Source organism: Gymnoscopelus microlampas (genome assembly GCF_963454915.1).
Source record: "Gymnoscopelus microlampas genome assembly, chromosome: 5".
Lineage (NCBI taxonomy): Eukaryota > Metazoa > Chordata > Actinopteri > Myctophiformes > Myctophidae > Gymnoscopelus > Gymnoscopelus microlampas.
Window position 1 is genome coordinate 34,931,151 of NC_139942.1, and position 19,875 is coordinate 34,951,025.

Genomic DNA, 19,875 nt, shown 5'->3' on the forward strand with positions numbered 1-19,875 from the left:
ATAGTGTTTGCATTTTCTGCCTTTTTGGCCCGTACATCCATATAAACGTTCAGATTTAAAATATAAAGTGCTTACCCCATGGCCACGGATGGGGCAATTATGTACGGGCCCTCAAAAGTACCCATATCTTCCGTATTGTTCAATAAAAAGTATTTTATCCAATTGGTGAACATTTTTCATAGAATTATAATGTCTCAGAGTGCAATACACATCCCAACCAATAGGGTCGCGTAGTCGAAAGCATGTGGAGAGAATTTGGAGAAAATGGCCACCAATCGGATCTAAATGCTTTTTATTGAACAATAAGGAACATACGGGTTCTTCTGAGAACCCGAACATAAGTTTAACATCCGTGGCCATGGGGTAAGTGTTTTATATTAACATCTAAACGTTTATGTAGATGTAGGGGCCAAAAAGGGAGAAAGTGCAAACAATATGTTGAAGTTCATCCATGACGGTCCGTCTTGTGATCAATGGCTAGGATTATGTGAGTTTTGAATAGCGCTTTGTCACCGTAATTGAACCACACTCCTTGAAATGTGCAACATTAGTAGATTAATAACGAATCCCAAGTGACTCGTGCAACATTTCCGCATCAAAACCCCAAAGGAAAAGTGTTTGTAATACATAAAATAAAATAAAACTACAAACCATAACCGGAGGTGACGCCATGGGTAAAGGGAAGTGACGTCAATGGTGTTTTGTTGACATTTGTTTTGTGAAAGACAAAACAGTGGAGAGAGACTCACACACAGATGGTTTATTTTTGGAAGCCAACTTAACGTTGCTCGGGGAGAGATAGCTCGATAAACTGTAAAGACGGTTAATGGTGAATATGTGTAGCTAGCAAAACGACCTCTATTCAGAGACCAGGGAGTCCCAGGCAAAGCCTAAGGAGGTTCAGGACCCAGCGAATGGACCCAAAGACACGTCGGGAACAAAACAAATCGTAGCACCGTGTTTTGACTCCACGAGTGGCTGAATCATTGTGGCTAGCAGAGCCACCACAACACTAGGCTTACAGACAGCTTGATGCAGGTAGCTATGGGACGCTCGGTGTCGCCATGCATGTATGCTTTTATAAGCGACTTTGGGCTTGTTTTCCTGTGAAGTCGTGAATTGGTGGTTGCGGTTTTTTTGGGCTTGTTTCTAAAGTGGATAGTTGCTTATTTGGGCTTGTTTGTTTAAACCAGTGGTTTAAACATGTCAAACACGTCAAGGACCCCCAGATGAATGTATGTATTTGACCACGGATCACCCCCATCTGAAAATATTTTGTGCCAGGCAGGGAGTGGGACCCCCGCATACAAGATTTGTGTTGTTAAAAATGTATCAAAATATTTAAAAAATACCTTTTTTCCCCCCTTCTATTTTTGCAAATAGCACATCTACAAGCTCACAACGCGTCGCTGTGATCTTGTAGATCTGCTATTTTGCCATAGTTGCTTCTTTTGGACTTGTTTTCATAGACCTGGTTGCTTATTTCTCTCGAAAAATCTGGCAACACTGGTAACGCTACCTCGGTATGCTTTGCTGGATTTAAAATGCCTCCAAACGCCACCTTAAGTTTGTCCATCTATCACCACACCATGTCATTCTGCTGGCTGTCAACCAAGTTAGCCAATAACAGTTAGCTTTTAGTTCGGTGCAGCTGCAGCCTAGAGCTGTGTAGCATCAGCATGATAGTTGTGTATTTAGTTTCACAATTTCCCAACACTTCTTTATCAGGGACTAACTGGGAGAATGTGAAGCATAATGGCCAACTTTGAAGCGTACCAGGAGTATCAGAGGATTGAGGATTTCGAGGAGGACTCGCCACCAGGCGAGGAGGAATTATTACTGCATGTGACAGAAGGTCTGAAAGGTAAACAACATGTCAAAAAATGCCTGGAGCTGTTTTGTACAGTATGCTGTTTTTACATAGGGAATTGCTAAGGGCAGGCACTTCTGTCCATGGACTCATTAAAGTGTCATAATGTCATAAATGGAGGATACTAAGAAATCTGTCATAGGTTCAGTGGGGTAAATGGTTAACTGTCCGGAAGAGTGGGCACCTAAACATTGTGTGCCCATCCATTTTAAAATGGACTGAAAGAATGCAAAGTCTACATGATTTGAACGTGCGTTGACATTTAAGGCCTAATATTGCTACAGATTGCTACAAAACATGTGTCTATAGCCAGTCATTATGAGAATAAAAAATAAGTTAAAGGGTACATATAGGACTGATACTGATGTACCATGCATGTTCAAATCATGTATACTTTACATTACTTGAGATCATTGAAAATGTCTTAGTGTTTTTACATTTTTGGAAAAAATAGCCCATGTAACATTGAGGTGTAGCTACAATGTTTTGGTGAGCACTCTTAGTGTATCCGTAAATAGTCTTATGTTGAAATGATTTTAATGTGCATGTTGCTACGCTGTGTTTTGATGAGTGTTCTCTTACAGACTCATGGCACCACATCAAGAACCTGGATAACTTCTTCACAAGAATATCCTTTACAAATCCAAATATAAGTCTTAGAAAGCACTACACTGTGGTTATATTAGCTTTGATTAGTTACTGGTCTCCCGTCATTCTGATTAAACATTGGGAATTCTGATTGACCCAGTCACCCAGAAATAAGACCTCTGAAAACAACATGTCATGTTGGCTCACTAGAAAAGTGTCTTTCATAACCAGTCACTCAAGACACCTGAGGCCTTTGCAAAAATGTGCATGCTTAAAGATTGTCAGTGCTTGCTGCCTGTTTTGACACACTGCCTATTGGTTGAGTAAGGTGATGTTTACTTCGTGTTCATTGACATACAGTGTATTTCCCTTAACTTGACTGTCCACATCTACCATTTTCATCAAAAGAATGGCTTTGCCTGTATGATGGTCTCAGAGTTCTTCGAACTCATGTAAGTATTAAATAATATCAACGTAATATTGTTTATGTGAAATTAAAACACCTCACTCTTAGAACATAGCTTTTACTTAATATAGTTTTGATTATTATATAATTCTAAGAATGCTGATCACAGATTACTGTGACCGTGGCTACATTGCAGATAATGTTTCATGTTGTTTTGACCGTTGCATGCCTCAGGCTGAAGCTTAATTTATACTCCACCAACCGACACGGTCGTACTGCAGAGTATAAATTAGGCCTGAGAAATGAACAAGCTCAGCCAGCACTGAGCAGACGAGAACAGGCACTGTACTGCAATCTCATAATGTATCTGCAAGCTCCAGCTTCTTCCTTCACTGGCCTGGCTTGGACAGTAATGTCAGACATATCCCAACCTCAAAGAAATGACTCCTGTCCCTAAACAAAACACTGTAATTTGGATCTACATAATCATGTATTATTATCTCTGCTCGATGTGACATTGTGTATTAACAGCACTGGTCTCATATCGGGGCCTGTGACTCATAGCAGTAGACTTGAACATGATCAACAATACATAAGGGTAATATTCAATTACATTTCCTATTACCATGTTAATAATGTTATTGAAAAAAAGAGCTACTTAATGACGCATTGCGGTTGCATCAGAGCTTGTAGATCGGCTATCTTCAGTGAAGAGATGTGGTGTAGAGGGGGAAAAAAAGGACAGGGCCAAGTATAGACCCCTGGAGGACCCCAGTCAACTGAAGTATATACAGTAGGGTTAAGCCTTGATGGGACCTGATGGTGACTTACAAGCCATTATCTTATGGGTCTCAGTTACTCGTCCCTGTCTTATGGGTCCATTCACATGGGATTTTAATCTAGGAGCTTGAGAAAACCCCAAAAAACTAATCTCATTCTGACAGTTCAGTATCTGAACCAAAATATAAAATTACAGCAAAATCAACTCTTTGTCTCTTTTTACTTTTTGCAGTCAGTTCCTGTTTGTTGTCACATTTACAACTTTCCTGTTCAACTGTGTGGAGTATGATGTTCTATTTGCCAACCGGGCAGTCAACCACACCACGCCTGGCCAGAACCCTTTGGACAGGAACAAGGTTACTCTGCCTGATGCTATCCTACCCAGCCAGGAGTGCACTGAGAGGTAATACTGTACTTACACACTTTGTTGTGTGTAAAAACAAGTTGTATAAAATGTACCCTATGTGGCGCTGTCCTATAAGTAATTGTTGTACAATTGTGCTGATTATTTTTTTTTCTGTCATATTAAAGGGGGTTTGAGTAATACTGGAATTTAAAAATAATAATTAAAATGTTAGATATATTCTCACAATAAGTTCAGTAACGGGGTCTCCTGACTCTCCAGCCAGGGATGGGCTGCCGGTGGAGCCTACTGGAGTGCAGCTCCACTAGCTTTGAAGCTGCACGGACACCCGCACATGCACCATTTGCAGTTTTCGCACCTCACTAACGCTAACAAAACCTGCCGATCGACGCTGAGTGTCACAGCTTGAATTAATTAATTTAATGACCAACCTGGTTGGATGCATATCAATGCTCCAGTGTGTGACCTGCTAAGTTGCCTACTGTAGGTGTCAGATGTTCTGTCTGAAGCAGTCAAAAGAGTTGGATAACAGTGGCTGATGGATTCATGAACTAATTACAGAGGTGACTGCAAGGTAAATGCATATGCAAGTAAATAGAATAACATTTTTATTTTTTTGATTTAATTTGATATACAGTATATTGTGGGTTGATAATATATATATATATATACTGTACATATTAAATAAGTTATTTCATTTGGTGATAGCTCATGTGCACGTGATGTAGCACTCCACAAGCTAAAAAAAACACAACACTAATTTCAGTAAGTAATGAAGTGTACACTCTCTCTGACCATGACTGGCAGTGGTTGTTGAGGTCCTGTTTTGTACCGAAAGAACTCCCATGTGATAGATTTTATTAGTCTAGCCTAAAACATTTGTGACCAGTGACCTTCTTATCGGATTAAAATGAAGTTTCAAACGTCAAGATACACTCCCGTTCACAGACAAGTAATATGGTGGTGGTGGCCTACTTTAATATAGCCTGCAGGTTTTTTCTTTAACCTAGATCCTGATGAACACAAATGACTTTTATTTAAGATGCCAGGCTAATGCTATTCAAGAGTTCTTTTGAATAAGTCTGCACAGTAAAATCATATTTGATGTTGGTACATTTCCACTTTTTGTGCAGTAGCACACATATTAAACGATTTTGATGTGAGATTATGAACAGTTCTGGTCGGTTCGTGTAAGTCAATGAAATAGCATTTAATACTAAATGCTTTTAAGTGCTTGTGAGGCTGGTTCATGTGAAACCTGATCCTGACTTGTTTATTTTAGTCTTGCTAACGTTGAAGGGCTTATGGTTTACTTACAGAGACAAGTTTATTATAGCATTATTTCTCTCTTTGAGAATTAGGCTATGTCACATTTGTGGCTTTAAAACTGTCACTTGAGGCTGTCTTGATGCAATGGTTGTTGATTGATTTAGCCAATTCGGTAAAGCGCCCAGATTGAGCCACAAGCTGGCTTTGCTGTTTACATCAAGCAAAGCCCTGTAATAAATTGCAACACTTCCTGTAGTGGACGTCTCCTTAGAGCAGGTTATTTGTGCACTATGCTCAGGGTGGCACTAGGAAGCGGGGTAGATGTAATGGATAGCCCCCTGCATGGTAAAATGGCCCAAGTAGCTACAGACACTGACAACAGGCTGAGCCAACAGCCTGACAACCACATGACACCACCACTAGTTTACCACTAGTCATAGACCCCCCCACTAACACACTGAGATCCTTTTCCATGATGTAGCTTAGCACCAGCTTGTTTTCCCCCTACCAGTAGACATACCATTATTTTGCCCCTGATCCAAGAAATTACCATGGCTGAACATTTTGTTTATATCAAAGTTAGTGACGCAGGTACTTGGCATTCAGCTTGAGAACAACTTGTCCTGGAGTTTAGAGGTTGCTCTCTTTCTTATACTGTACCCTTCCCAGTCTCTGACTTGCTATGTAGATTTCTAACTCTCATTAGATACTGCATGTTTATGTACATGTTTTTATATCTACATTGCTTGATGTTAGGAACAGATTTCTGGAGGATGTGTGTCTATAAATTGAATTGAAATATAATCATAACATGACATTTAGATGGCACCATGTTTCCAACAAGGCCTAAATATACTGTAAGAAGTAATAATAGGGAATAATAACTCAAAAGAAAATGATAATAAATAAGAAGAAGAAATGCATGTCTCTTCCATGTGTCCACTGTTTTGAAATGGGATCTTGAGTGTCTCATTTGTAGAAAGAAGTACGTTGAGAGTCTAACTTGTAAACAAGAGCCTAGTGTCAGTTTAATGCATTACAAGGGACTTTGAGAGAATGCAAGACTCCTTGGCATCTGTTTATTATGCATATTGCATCAGGCATCTGTTCACGCGGTAAGATGAGGACCGTGGAGGGTTTACACCCTTGAACTCCGGCTTGAATAGTTGCCCATTATAAAGACTGAATCTCAGATGTCTAATGAGCGTCCTTCATTAATCAATTTGTCAGTTTTATCATACGCCGTTATAGAGCTCAACAGTGAGTTTCCAGAAATAAAATTCCCATTGATATTCTGCATACAGGATTTTTATTATTTGGAATAATGTCATAATCCAAGGTAAACTTAGCACAAGCTATGAGATATTTAAACTATGGTATATACTCCTGCAGAAACCACAAGTCTATGTAAATCAACCCATGTTTAAAAAACAAAACATGTTTCACAATGTCAGGGAAAAGTACACTGGTACCCACAATCCTAAAGTGTAGTAGCAACGTCTGTGATTGGTGGAGATCACTGTTACCATAGAAATGGTTACTGCCCCTTTGAATGTCTCTGTCGCGTTATAGTGGAATGCAACTCGTCGACTTGTGAGTTTCTGCTACAACTAGATCTACAATATTACAACATTATTATTAATAATATAAACACGTTAATAATAACAAAGGTTACATTTAAGAAGGAGTAAAAGTAAGCTAAACTAATTTTAGGTTGAAAGTGTTGGAAATTTAAGCGCAATGGTTATGGAATGAGTTGTTCCTTCACTCTTAAATCAAATGTTTCATATTCATGATTCAACTCATAGTTGTTTGGCTTGGTTCTAGGCTTAAAACTCTTTTTTTAACAACACATTCCATGCCAGCGTTTAATCTCATAATGTACTCACCAGTGCCAGCGTTTTATTGTTGTTTTTTCACGTCGCCACAGACCTTGTTAAATTCCTTAAGATCGAGCTTTAAACTGTTTGTAAACACAGAGGCGATCCGTCTGAATAGACCAGCGAAAACCGATCCGCCATCTTGTAGTTACAACGGTTTATGTTAAACAGCGATCAGCGACGAGAAAAGCTACAAACAAGAAAATGGCGTTTTAGTGTCCGCTTTAGAATGGAGGTGGATGGCAACGAAAATATCCGGAGAAGAATAATTCCACTTCCGGTGGTGCTACAATGAAATGTATCGTGGCGAACAAGGCCTACAATCAAATTTCAACCTGTGAGTAAGACCACTTCGCGTATATCTACGCGACTGGCACTCTGCGCAAAGTGAAACTGGACCAGAAATTGAGAAGTTCAAAAAGTTGGTGGTCACTGTTATGCTCTATTTCTTCTTAGGATCCAAGACAGTAGCTGGATCATATTCCTCCTCATCATGGCGGGAATCTTCTGGATCTATCGTCTCATCAAAGTTTTCTGTAACATCCTGATGTATTGGGAGATCCGGCAATTCTACATCAAAGCACTAAAGATCAGAATGGTGAGGCCTGTATTGCATTCACCTTGCTTGCAAGTCTGCTTGCCGTATCGAACCAAATTGAGATTAGTTCATTTTCAGTTTACTTTGGATGGCGATGAAGATGAACATCACTAGGCGTTGGTGTAATGTGCCATTAGGCTTTTAGTTATGATTATTTTATTCTCATTTCCTTCATCTCCCAGGACGAACTGTGCAACTTCTCATGGCAAGAAGTCCAGGACCGCCTCATCAGTCTGCAGCGAGAACAGCAGATGTGCATCCACAAGAAAGAGCTGACAGAGCTGGACATCTACCACCGCATCCTACGATTCAAGAACTACATGGTGGCCATGGTAAACAAGTCCCTGCTGCCAGTGCAGCTGCAGCTCCCCCTGCTGGGTAACGTGGTCTTCCTCACCCAGGGCCTGAAGTACAACTTTGAGCTCATCCTTTTCTGGGGGCCCGGCTCGCTGTTCCAGAACAAATGGAACCTGCACCCCAAGTACAAGCGAGCCGGAAACCGTCTGGAACTGGCTCAGCAGCTCAGCCGCATCATCCTACTGATGGGCTTGGCCAACCTGCTGCTGTGCCCCTTCATCCTGGTCTGGCAGGTGCTCTACGCCTTTTTCAGTTACACGGAGGTGATCCGAAGAGAGCCCGGGAGCCTCGGCGCGCGACGCTGGTCCCTGTACGGCCGCCTCTACCTGCGTCACTTCAACGAGCTGGATCATGAGCTGCACGGGCGTCTGGGTCGTGGCTACAAACCCACCTCCAAGTACATGAACTCCTTCACGTCGCCGCTGCTTACCGTGCTGGCCAAGAACTTTGCCTTCTTCTCCGGTTCAGTGCTGGCTGTGCTCATCGCCCTGACAGTCTACGATGAGGATGTTCTGACAGTACAGCACATCCTGACAGCTATCACAGTGCTAGGTGTCACGATCACAATCGCCAGGTGAGGGATTCACCACTGTCATAAATGCCAACTGTTTAGTAGCAATTAGGCACTCCTAGGCTACTACTAGGCACTCCTAGGCAATCCCAGTTCCCATATTATAGTAAATTATAAACTTTTGCACACCTGGAAAAAGTTTTTGTGGACTGATGCATAGATCAAAAAAGTTCAATACAAATTTGCGTAACTCGCAAAATACATTACAAAATGAAATGCAGCGTTTCCTTCGTCAGGAGTACATGTTAATATGGAAGTTATGTATCAGCATTGCAGATCCATTCAATCCTCCATAATTCACATATTCTGCCTGTAATAAAAATAAAAAGAGAAATGACGTGTTGCATTTCCCACCAACACACCAGGTCCTTCATCCCAGATGAGCATATGGTGTGGTGTCCAGAGCAGCTGTTGCAGTGTGTGTTGGCACACATCCACTACATGCCAGACCACTGGAGGGGCAACGCTAACAAGAGTGAGACCCGTGATGAGGTGGCACAACTGTTCCAATACAAAGCGGTGAGGAAGTCATGACCTCAGTTGACAGATAGAGCTCATTTTCACACCTAAACACAATCTTTGTTTTTGTTAGCTGTGACTGGTGAGCAATTTCTAGTGATGCTACTATCACTTGTATTCTTTGCGATTATTCTGTTGATTTCTTTTTTGATTAATGGAATATTCTTGAAGAGTGTTTTTTTTATTATATTTGTAAATCCTTTCAGCGAATCTACATGAAAAAAATAGTATTGATCTTTTTTATAATCAACTAAATCAATTAGCCTGATTAACTACTTAGGCACTATTTTATACTGCTATTTTAGAACTGTTAGGAAAATGTATTATTTTCTTAAAATCTATTATTTGTTTAATAATCAAGTACATCGATTAGTTGGATTTACTGTTGCACCCCTAGCTATTTCTTACAGCACATTGTCAGTGATATCGATTAGTTGGATTTACTGTTGCACCCCTAGCTATTTCTTACAGCACATTGTCAGTGATATGACAAAGATGACTACTACTACACTACATCATCAGAAATATTTAGTGGTAATCATTATGTTTTCATGTGTCTTTCCGAGTGGGAGTGCATACCACATGGATAAGGCTGTGGTCCTACTCCCAGCTGAACCTGCTTCAAATCTGACCGGAGGCACTTTGCTGCATGTCATACCCCTACTCTCCTGCCTTTCCTGTCTCTCTCTTTGTATCAAAGTAACATTTAATTTTAAATGTCTAATGTTTATCTATGTCAGAGGATTTGTGGCTAAAAAAAGTGGATATAAATATGCATATTTTGAACTGTATTGTAATGATTAAGTGAAGCTACGGAGGCACGCACAGAAGCTCTTAAGTTTAAAAAAATAGGAAGCAGAGGAGAGCCACATCAACTCACCACGGAAGAAGGCTGATGTTGAAACAGCTTTCTTCATACCTTTGGAATGCTTGCATCACTAACTCATAATTGCTACTTGCTAGGTGGTTGTTGTTATTTTCCAGTGAAGTGGTTATAAAGTTTACCTGATGCTAAATTGCAACTCTTGTCTCTTTCCAAATCAGGTATTTATTTTGGAAGAGCTGCTCAGTCCTATTGTCACACCCTTCATCCTCATCTTCCTCCTGAGGAACAAATCCCTGGAGATTATAGATTTCTTCAGGAACTTCACCGTGGAGGTTGTCGGAGTTGGGGACATCTGCTCCTTCGCGCAGATGGACATCAGACGCCATGGAAACCCAATGGTAAGGGTCATCTTTGTTTCAGTGTTACTGAAGCTTTAGTGTTTTCTTCTAAACCTTTGTATAGCCAGCTTTGATGTTTTGTTCAAGAAGCAAATCCTCTGATCTCTTTGCAGTGGATGTCAGAGGGCCAGACAGAAGCATCTGTTTACCAGCAGGCTGAGAATGGAAAGACAGAGTTGTCCCTCATGCACTTCACTATCAAGAACCCGCGCTGGCAGCCTCCTCAGGAAGCCTCCGTGTTTATCAGTCACCTGAAGGAGAAGGTGCACCAGGATGCTCAGGGAGGACCCTCTACCCAGCTGCTACTCTCTGAGGCTCCACTCTGCACCTCGCTGCTGTCTAATGAGTCCGGCTCTGGGGTGTGTATCCCTGACACTAGAATATATACATCATGTATCCCGGACCCTAGAATACTGTATATACAGCACGTATTCCTGACATTAGAATATAGCAGTCATACTGTAGACAGTGATAGCTTTAATAATGTCAGTTAATTACAATTATATTATTATTATTAATTTATTTTCATTATCATTTTCTAAATCCAAAGCATTTGATTCATATACACTTTTTCTTTTTTCGATCATGCATCTGTATGAATAATATGTCTGTGTCACCTTCAGCCTGACAATGTATTGGCCAGTGTTCTGGGCCACCCTGTCCTGACTGCGAGCGGACTGCCGGGACGTGACCGGCGCTTCCTCCCACAGAACACTGCTGCATCAGCAGCCGCCAGCGTCCTGGCATCTCTGTCCACCTCCCAGCTCCCCCACGGCAGCCGCAGTCGCTCGCACAGCCTCCTGCCCTTCTCCTCCCACCCCGATAGCACCATGTACCGCAGCGACCGCACCATCATTGACAGGTACCCATCTGACATCACACTCCCACATTCTCTCCCTTATTTGAGTGCGGCCTAATGATTTCACACCATCACATGCTTGTTGAATATTCCACCATTTCGTCACTGTCGGGTAATAGAACACGTGTCCAAAACTGTTACTTTTCAGAAAATGGAAAAAGGAACCTTATGTTCCAAATGGATCCAATTTAGTTATTATTTAGTCACAAGCTTTTTACTACTTAAATACACAGGCAGACTTAACTACTTTCACTTTCAAAATATTTATAAAATAGCAGATCTACAAGCTCGCAACACAGCTTGTGAACTTTTAGTTTGGCTATTTTTGCTACTTTGTGTGACACCAACTTGCTTCATGAAGTAGCAGGGCATTCATTAATGAAAGAAGTTGAAATATGGAGATATAAGGTTTCTTTCTGCCCGATAGTGACGATTTGTAGTAGCACACTGTGGATTGATAAAATATCAGTGCAGGCTTATGCAACCTGTATAATAATATGCTTCTTATCAACAGCATGTCCAACAGTGTCAGTGAGTCTCATCCCCGGAGCAATGCACTAGTCTCTGAGTTTGCCTCAGCAGAGATGAGTCTCCATGCGATCTACATGCATGAGGTAAGTTACCAGTCATGGAAAAAATGTCAGGTTTGGTGGTAGAATAATGGTGAAGTGCTCTTTCTTGCTGTACTCTTATAGCCTCTTTTGTCCCCAGGTCCATCAGCAGAGTTCCCAGCCCCAGAGAACTTCAGGGCAATGGCAAAACCCAGTGCCAATGAGAGATCTACACAGTAACACCAGTAAGTTGATATATAATTTTAGACAATTTCCCAGGCCCTGCTAGCCTTTGTGTGAAAATCACATTGTGGTTGTGTTTTGTTACAAATGACTACTGCTCTTTGTGTGAGTTAAATGAGAGTACTGGCTATTGAGTATCACAGTGATCGATAGATATTGCAAACCCCACAGATGAACTGAGTGTTTGTGTTGAAGTAATATCTGCGAGATCAGGGCTCAGTTGATGGTTGAACAATAGACCATTATTTAGAAACACACAAATCTGTATCATTCCATACTAACTCAACCAGTAGGACACCTACTGGTTGACAAGTAGTACTACTTGCGTAATATCTCTCCCTGACCAAGCAGGGACGCCTTATTGGGGCGGTGGTAAAAATGTCATCATATGCAGGAGACTCGGGTAGGACATGCAAGTTATGGATTGGAGCTTTCATTTCCTTAAGACTTTTTTTTTATCTTAAAATGTTAATAATTCATTGCAGATTTTTTTTTAATGATTTTATAGCTAATATCCTGTACTTTTCACTGGTTGTAATATTACATTCAGTGGTTGTTTTTTGCTTTCTATCTCTGTGTGAAAACGATTGAGTCTGTTTTTCATTGGGTTCAGGAAATGTGCAAGTTACAGCTTGTAATGGCTTGGTTCGATGCATACTAGATGATATCTTGTTCTTTGTATCTGGACAAAGTATTAATCTTAGTTCCGTAGCTCAATACAAATATAGTATTTAGCAATTTCAAACATCTGAACACATTTCTGACATCATCAACATTAGAAATTAGAAAACAACAAAGCAAGTCTAGGCCAATGCCACCCGAAACAGGTTTTGGCGGTTACAAAACCATTACTTTTCCAGGAATGGAGGGGGGGAAAACAGTGTTCCAGTGGATCCAGTGAAGTCACAAGCTGTTAATACTTTTCATTGGTTAAATATTTATAAAATGCACAGACTGATCCACTTTCGCTAATTTTCAAAAATAGTGCAAGTTGATGAAAGAAGATGAGAAGGAGGGTGAGGCAAAAAGAGACATTATTTAGTTTTTATGAACCATATATCTGGTGATACAAAGTACCATAAAACTGCAGGTCTGCTGCCATTCTTATTTCTTGTGCTATACAAATAAAATGGCTTTGCCTAGCCTATTATCATTTATTTTTGTCCCAATGCTAAATGTTTGTGTCTCCATCTTGGTGCCCTCCTCACTTTAATATGTGATGAGCTGATAGCAGATCTAGAAGCTCACAATGTGTTGTAACACGGCACATTGTGAGCTTGTATATTTGCTACTTTTGCGTGACACTTGTACGATGAAATAGGGCATTAATTGATTTAATATTGGCCTGGTTTTGTCCTCTACATTAAGTGTGAGAAATTATCTTGTTTACAGAACATTATTAAATGAGGAAGGCGTAATAAACGTATCTTTAAATGTTATATACATCTGCACTATTAACACTTTCCCATAAAAAATGTTTCAAGGAAATTAAAATGAACTGTCAAAATATTTAAAAAGTGGGGATTTCGTGTTCAGATAAAGTTCCTGCCCTTTATCAGAGACTGGGGTTTGCATCCTCTAACCTCCGGTGCATCCGGCTTGACAGGGCATTGACTGAACACTATTGGCCATCTTTGAGTTTGAGAAGCCAGGTGGGGAGGACGAAATCTGTCACTGCATTAGCGACTGAGAATGATAGTGTTCCTCCATTTACGTTACGGTCTCCAGGTGAAAATAAGCGGCTGGCGGCGTCGCATGTATAGGAGGAGACATTTAAACCGACACTATGTAACTTTTTTTTATCTGAATTAAATGTAATGTTGTCCAATCTGTATGGTTGAGTATGTTAATATAATATAAATTACAATTGGGGTGGTTGTATTTGGTCTCCCTGCTCTTCTATTGAGACATTTAGATCGTGTCAACAGTCATGTCTCACCTCACAGGATCTGAAATGAATTTTTAGCTGATGGTCAAAATTCTATTTATCCTCTGAGCAAGCAGGCATGTTCTATTATCTCAATGGTAAAAATGTCAGCACTTGCGCAGGAAACTCCGGGATAGAAGAGAAAAGTTACATTAATGGAAGTTCTTAGATGAATTGTTTCTAGAAAATCTATGACATAAACTGAACATGCAACCAAATATGAGGTGGCATTGAATATTGACAACATGTAGCCTATAATTAAATGTATCAAATAAAACAAGGTGAAAAGTATGGAGTTTTTTTTTATACTTTAAAAAAAAAATCTGTGTCGTGTCCATCAGGTTCTCAGGCACGTAGTGGCCATGCGACCAACAGTTCTATGCCCACAACTCTCCCGCTGGGAGGCTGGACAGTAGAGGAAGAGGAGGATGAAGGAGAAGAAGAACTTAACAGTGGATCTACTCCAAAACCGGGCACTGGGAGTAGCTGCTGAAGTGCCTTATGTCATAGGGTAAGTGGAATTATGCTCTTTTCAACTCTCAACCAGATGACATTCATGGCATGACCTTTCTTTAATGGAACAAACCAATTATATGTTTATTGGCCATTTTGCTCTTACTTCATACCTGACTATATGAGATAAGAGCAAAATGGCTGCCGTGTAAATGTGGTCAGTTGTCCTACCAAGGGTAACATAATGGTCTTCTCCTCTCTTCTCTTTCTAGTGTTTACACGTTACTTTTCGTCAATGAACATTGTGGCCTTAGATGATCTTCGTGGAGAGAGTTTAGACTGGATCTTTTAAAGACATCCATCAGTGTTTGTAGTGGGAGAAGCTCATCGAATAACCACTGTCTTTGCACCTCCATGCCTCCCGCTGTCACATCAAGAGGAATACTGTATATGGCATCAGGGAAACCATTATGTCTTCCATCCCTTTGATCATCATTTTGTTATAAGTGAACATTCATATATGGCTCATGAAGATTGTGTGCGGGTGAGTGAGTGAAAGACTATATTATGTGATTATGATATTTCCCTGTGTTGGAAGGGCCCGATAGTTGGTGTGGAATGCAGGAGATTCATCACAGCTTCTGTTCTGCCTCCATATGCATTCAGGAGTTTTACAGTCCATGTCTGATTTCCAGCTGAATGGTTTCTTTCCGTTTTTCGCAAAGAATGTGAGCTGCATTGTAGCTGACAAACCATATTCAGAATCATTACATAGGATTGTTTAATTGCCTTTTTTTAACACCCCTTGTACTTGGCCCATGTCATTTGTAAATACATTTTGCCGTCTTATGAATAATCAATTTTTGTTTGTATTACCAGATCTGATGCTTGACAAAGATCAAACGTGCTGCGATGATGGGGAGTGGGTGGCAGTCATATAACTTGAGTCATCACTAAGACACCGTAGGCTCTGTCTCATTTGCAAGGAAGCTCCTAGGTAGGTAGCATTTTTAGAATGCTTAAGACTTCATTACAATAGAACTAGGATATATCCTAATTAGGTTCCTTAATGTGAGGAAACTAGGGATGTTAACAATATTTAACCGACAGATTATCAGTATTAGTTAAACAGTAAAAGAGGAATGTACTTTTTTCCCTAAAGTGAAGTTCTTTAATTAAAAGGTGTAATTTACTTGCGCAAATAAGGAGCCGTGAGCTCTTCAGGAAGTTGACAAGCTGCGACTGTTATGGGATTTCCATTTCCATTGTGTTTTGCAATACAATTTTGATCTGAATTGATATTTCAGTTATGCATCAATCAAAAATCGTCTGGTTTGATGATTGAGGCAATTATGCACGATGACTCACCAGATCTAGTAGATTGAAGTAATGGCAAACCTCTCCACTGCATGTAGTAAATTCATTTTCACTGCGGCCAGAGTGGCAGAGGATGTGACTACTACTTATTTGGCTATACACGGTCCCAGTAGCAGTTTCCCCAGATGTAAATGCAGTCTAAATTGTACAGTACATTTTAATCTTGTCGGTTAAGCGGTTGATGATCATTAATGAGGGTCAGCTGTCTGTAGTAGTGGACAAAGCACTCAACCCCTAGCATCTCCAAAATTCTTTATTTTGAATCGCTTGAGAGCCTTCAGCCTTGTTTGGTGCGAGCACTCACACCGTTCAAGAGGCTTGATTACCATTGCCCTGCGTAGAATTTAGCTTTGGACACTTGATGTTACCTGTCTACACTTCTCAATTCATGTAGCATTTTAGATAAAGCAGATACCTAATTAGGAACAGTCCTAATAAGTTACCATGGTGATAGGATGTATCCTTCCAAATGAGACACAGCCATGCAAACCTGACAAAAGCCCAATTGGGCTTGATGAAACATGTTTTTAAACCGGACATACAAATGCTTTGAAAGCTGCTCTTTTGTGGGCCTAAATACAGATTCCTTCAGTATTAATATAGCACCTAGTAATGTTTCCTTCATATTTACGTTCTTGGAGCCTAGCCGAGCAAGACTGAACCATGGGCCACAATTACACCTGGAACTTAAGTCCCCATGGAAATGGATGAATTAAGATTTTGCCTTGATTATACACAAAAAGTACTTAAAAATGTGTATATTCCCCAATTGATTTTAAGAGATCAGATTTCTTCCCCAAAAAGTATTTACGAAAGTATCTTTTCCAAAAACAAAATCCTGTGTATTCACACATAATTCTGTTTTGGGACCATGGCTTGTGAGAGCCAGGGTTTGATATGCATTAGGATTTGAATGCCAGGTTTAAATGGGTTCCATTCTTCATCTTACAGAGGCATCTTGATAAAGTCATTGTCCTGATAACAGCATCTAGTAATTAAGCGTTTTGAAAATCGCTGTCACGGACAGTTTTACAAGAACAAAGCACGGTGGAATTTCTTGTACTGGCATGTGTTATGTACTTTGTTTTTGTGCTGCTAGAAGTTGTGTTCTTTTCCCAAAATGCGCACATAAAAAAAAATGTACTTCTTGCAACGGCTGATTCTAAAGCATGTATTGTTGCATCTGCAGCGATTGGACATTTTGGTTTGAAGATTTTAAATAGCAAGACTCAGTGTTTTTATGCTTTCTAAATGAGAGAGAGGATGGTGGTAAAAATGTATGCCTTTGTTTTTACTGCATCATTGTTTAGGTTTATTTATTTTTGTGCCCCACTTATTTAAGTTATAGGTATCATAAACATTATTTTAAAAAGTTAAATAAGTTTTAAATATGGATCTGTCACAAATAAGGAATGTTTTGTAAAAAAAAGATCTTAAAACTGGCCCGCGCTTTAGAAGAAGTTAAAGGAAAAAATGGCTTCAGAATGTCTGACATGTAATAGAAAATGGAACATTGCAGGTGCGTTGTTTAGTGAAACACGCCTGAAATGAAACACTTTTTGGTGGTATTGCTCCCCAGAGTGGGTTCATTTGCTGTCAGTGATGACAGTGCCCACATGTGTGATACCGAATGTGATCTACACATTTAAACAAAGTGGCATGTATACACTTATACCACTTCATAACTACTCGTTGAAATGACACACAGTAGATTACTCCTCTCACTTGGATTGCATTCTAGGCCACAATTAGATCTTTTCTCACCGTCGATTGTCATCCTCCGCTACTGTAAGACCAAGGGCACAGAAAGTATACGTGTTGTTGTGTTCTTTGCCCTGCCAGGTCATTTAGTCTATTCCCGTGTGTATGTATGTGTGTGCGCGCGTGTGTGCTGAAAGTATGAGTTTGGACTTCTTCATAATTATGCTAATATTAACTCAGCATTTTGCACTGACTCACAATCTACTTTTATATCAATAGATATATTTACGTCAATTACATTTTAGATAGGGCAGGTCTCAAAGGGACATTGAGTCAGTCTCCTATCATAGCAGTAAAATGTGTATTATAGTCATTGACCACACCTAACCATCTGGACGCACTGTGGCGAAGCATACATTAGGTTGATGTTACCTCGGGTCAGTAATAGTTGCCCCTGTACGGGATGATGTCTCTGTGTTTCTGTCACACTTTAGACATGTCAGACACGCTACATGCATTGTGCTATTTGCTGTTCATTTGTTGTGCTCCTCATTTCTCAAATGCAGGGAGTTGTAAGTTGTGGAGACGTTGGAGCTCAAGTTTGTGTACAGAATTGATTTCCTCAGGCTGTCTCCGCATCTAGGGCTCACTGTCATGTCTGCGTCCTTTTACTTTAAACAGTGCCTTAGGATTAGTTCTCCATAGACACACCACTTTAAGTAAACCCTCATGTTTCCTCTTGCAGGTTTAGATGCACGTATGTACAGTATTTATTATTATATTTTTTATCGGCACGTCGTTGTGTATGACATCGAGTATACACAGTGGAATTGTTCTATGATATTGTGGGTGTGGCTTGCAACATCAGTTAAAACAGACATGATGCTGAGATCATTTATCGTCCGACAACAACTAATGTCATCATCGCGTCTGGTATCTTTGCACCATCTTGTCTTCACAGTCACTGTTAAACAAGCAGTAGTTCTGAGGAGGCTGTACCTGACGTTCTTATCATGGCCAACCTTCTCACACTATCGCTTCGTATCCACTAATACACCAGTCTATAAATCATTTTGACTGGAACAAGGTGCTAAGTTTTCACCCTTAAGTGTTGAATAGGTTTTGTTACTTAGCTTTGTTTTTTTGTTTTGTTTTGTTATGGTTTGGTCATTTAAGAAACACTAGCTGAAAATGAAACATGCCAAAAGACCTTGTTTTCAGCACAGCTTTACTCTACACATTTCATTTTCTATGAATGAAATAGAGAGGCTAATTCATTTTGTGTATTTAATCATGAAAGTGTGTCTGAACATGTGATGTTGATTTGAAATAAAAAATGATAATATACATTTTAATCTGTGCAGTGTATTATCTCAGGTTCTGCAAAAAGCCCACACAGCGCGTGGGGCCGGACGGATCTGCAGAAGACACATGATAATATGAATTCACGTGACCAGGATGGTTTACCAGGCTAGTGATATCTTACAATTTAAGCATTTAGCAGATGCTCACATCCAGAGTGACTTACTGTATACGCGTCAGAGTAAATGGCATAAAGATAAACCCTAGTCAACAAACGGTAAATAATCACATACGTAGAGTGGAAAGAGAATAATATAGTACTTGAAAGAAACAAGGATACTACTGAAGCTTAAATAAACTATATATATATATATATTATAGTGTGATTGTAAGTCACTATAAGTGATCATTTGGAACTTTAACCCATTAAGACCTGGAACGCATCTGTGTCACTTTTTGATTTGAGCTAAAAAGCATTATTTTACACTTTGGCTATTCAAAAATAGCAGATATAGAAGCTCATAGTGCGGCACCGAGTGCCGCGCTACGAGCTTGTAGATCTGCTATTTTTGAGAAATCTTGAAAATGTGTGCAAATCTTGGAATGTATATTGTTTTAAAGCAAACATTTTTAACTCAAATCTTTGCTTCTGGTGGTCCCTGGAACAAAACATTTTGAGATGGGGTCAGGGGCCAAATACATATCATTTTGGGGGTCCATGACCTGAAAAGGTTTGAGCACCACGGATATAGAAAACTGTTCGGCATAGACAGAAAACTGTTCAGCTTCAGGTTAAGTGAAGTAAAAAAGCTTTACATCTATTCAAGAAATACACTAGACTAAACCTTTCACACCTCATTACTTAAAGCACCCAATCACCAAATTAGCGACTTATAATAATTAATAATTAATATAATAATACTATATGATCCTGAAAAAATGTTTTTAGTTTTATTTATTGGCAAAATAAAAAAATAAATCTGTGAGTGACCTGCATATCATACTTAACCTTATAAAACAATATAAAATGTCTTTA

At 39.8% G+C, this 19,875-nt stretch overlaps 1 protein-coding gene across 1 annotated transcript; it reads left to right on the forward strand.

The window, feature by feature from the left end:
* Nucleotides 1-730: 730 nt before the first annotated feature.
* On the forward strand, nt 731-18,892 carry atg9b (autophagy related 9B). The gene is made up of 15 exons (XM_084056497.1): nt 731-1,038; nt 1,729-1,864; nt 2,455-2,498; nt 2,846-2,910; nt 3,877-4,047; nt 7,614-7,755; nt 7,938-8,686; nt 9,049-9,202; nt 10,247-10,426; nt 10,540-10,785; nt 11,050-11,288; nt 11,800-11,899; nt 11,997-12,081; nt 14,348-14,517; nt 14,732-18,892. The coding sequence occupies exons 2-14, from the start codon at nt 1,756-1,758 to the stop codon at nt 14,497-14,499; spliced, it is 2,436 nt and encodes an 811-aa protein (XP_083912623.1). The 5' UTR covers nt 731-1,038; nt 1,729-1,755; the 3' UTR covers nt 14,500-14,517; nt 14,732-18,892.
* Nucleotides 18,893-19,875: the final 983 nt, after the last annotated feature.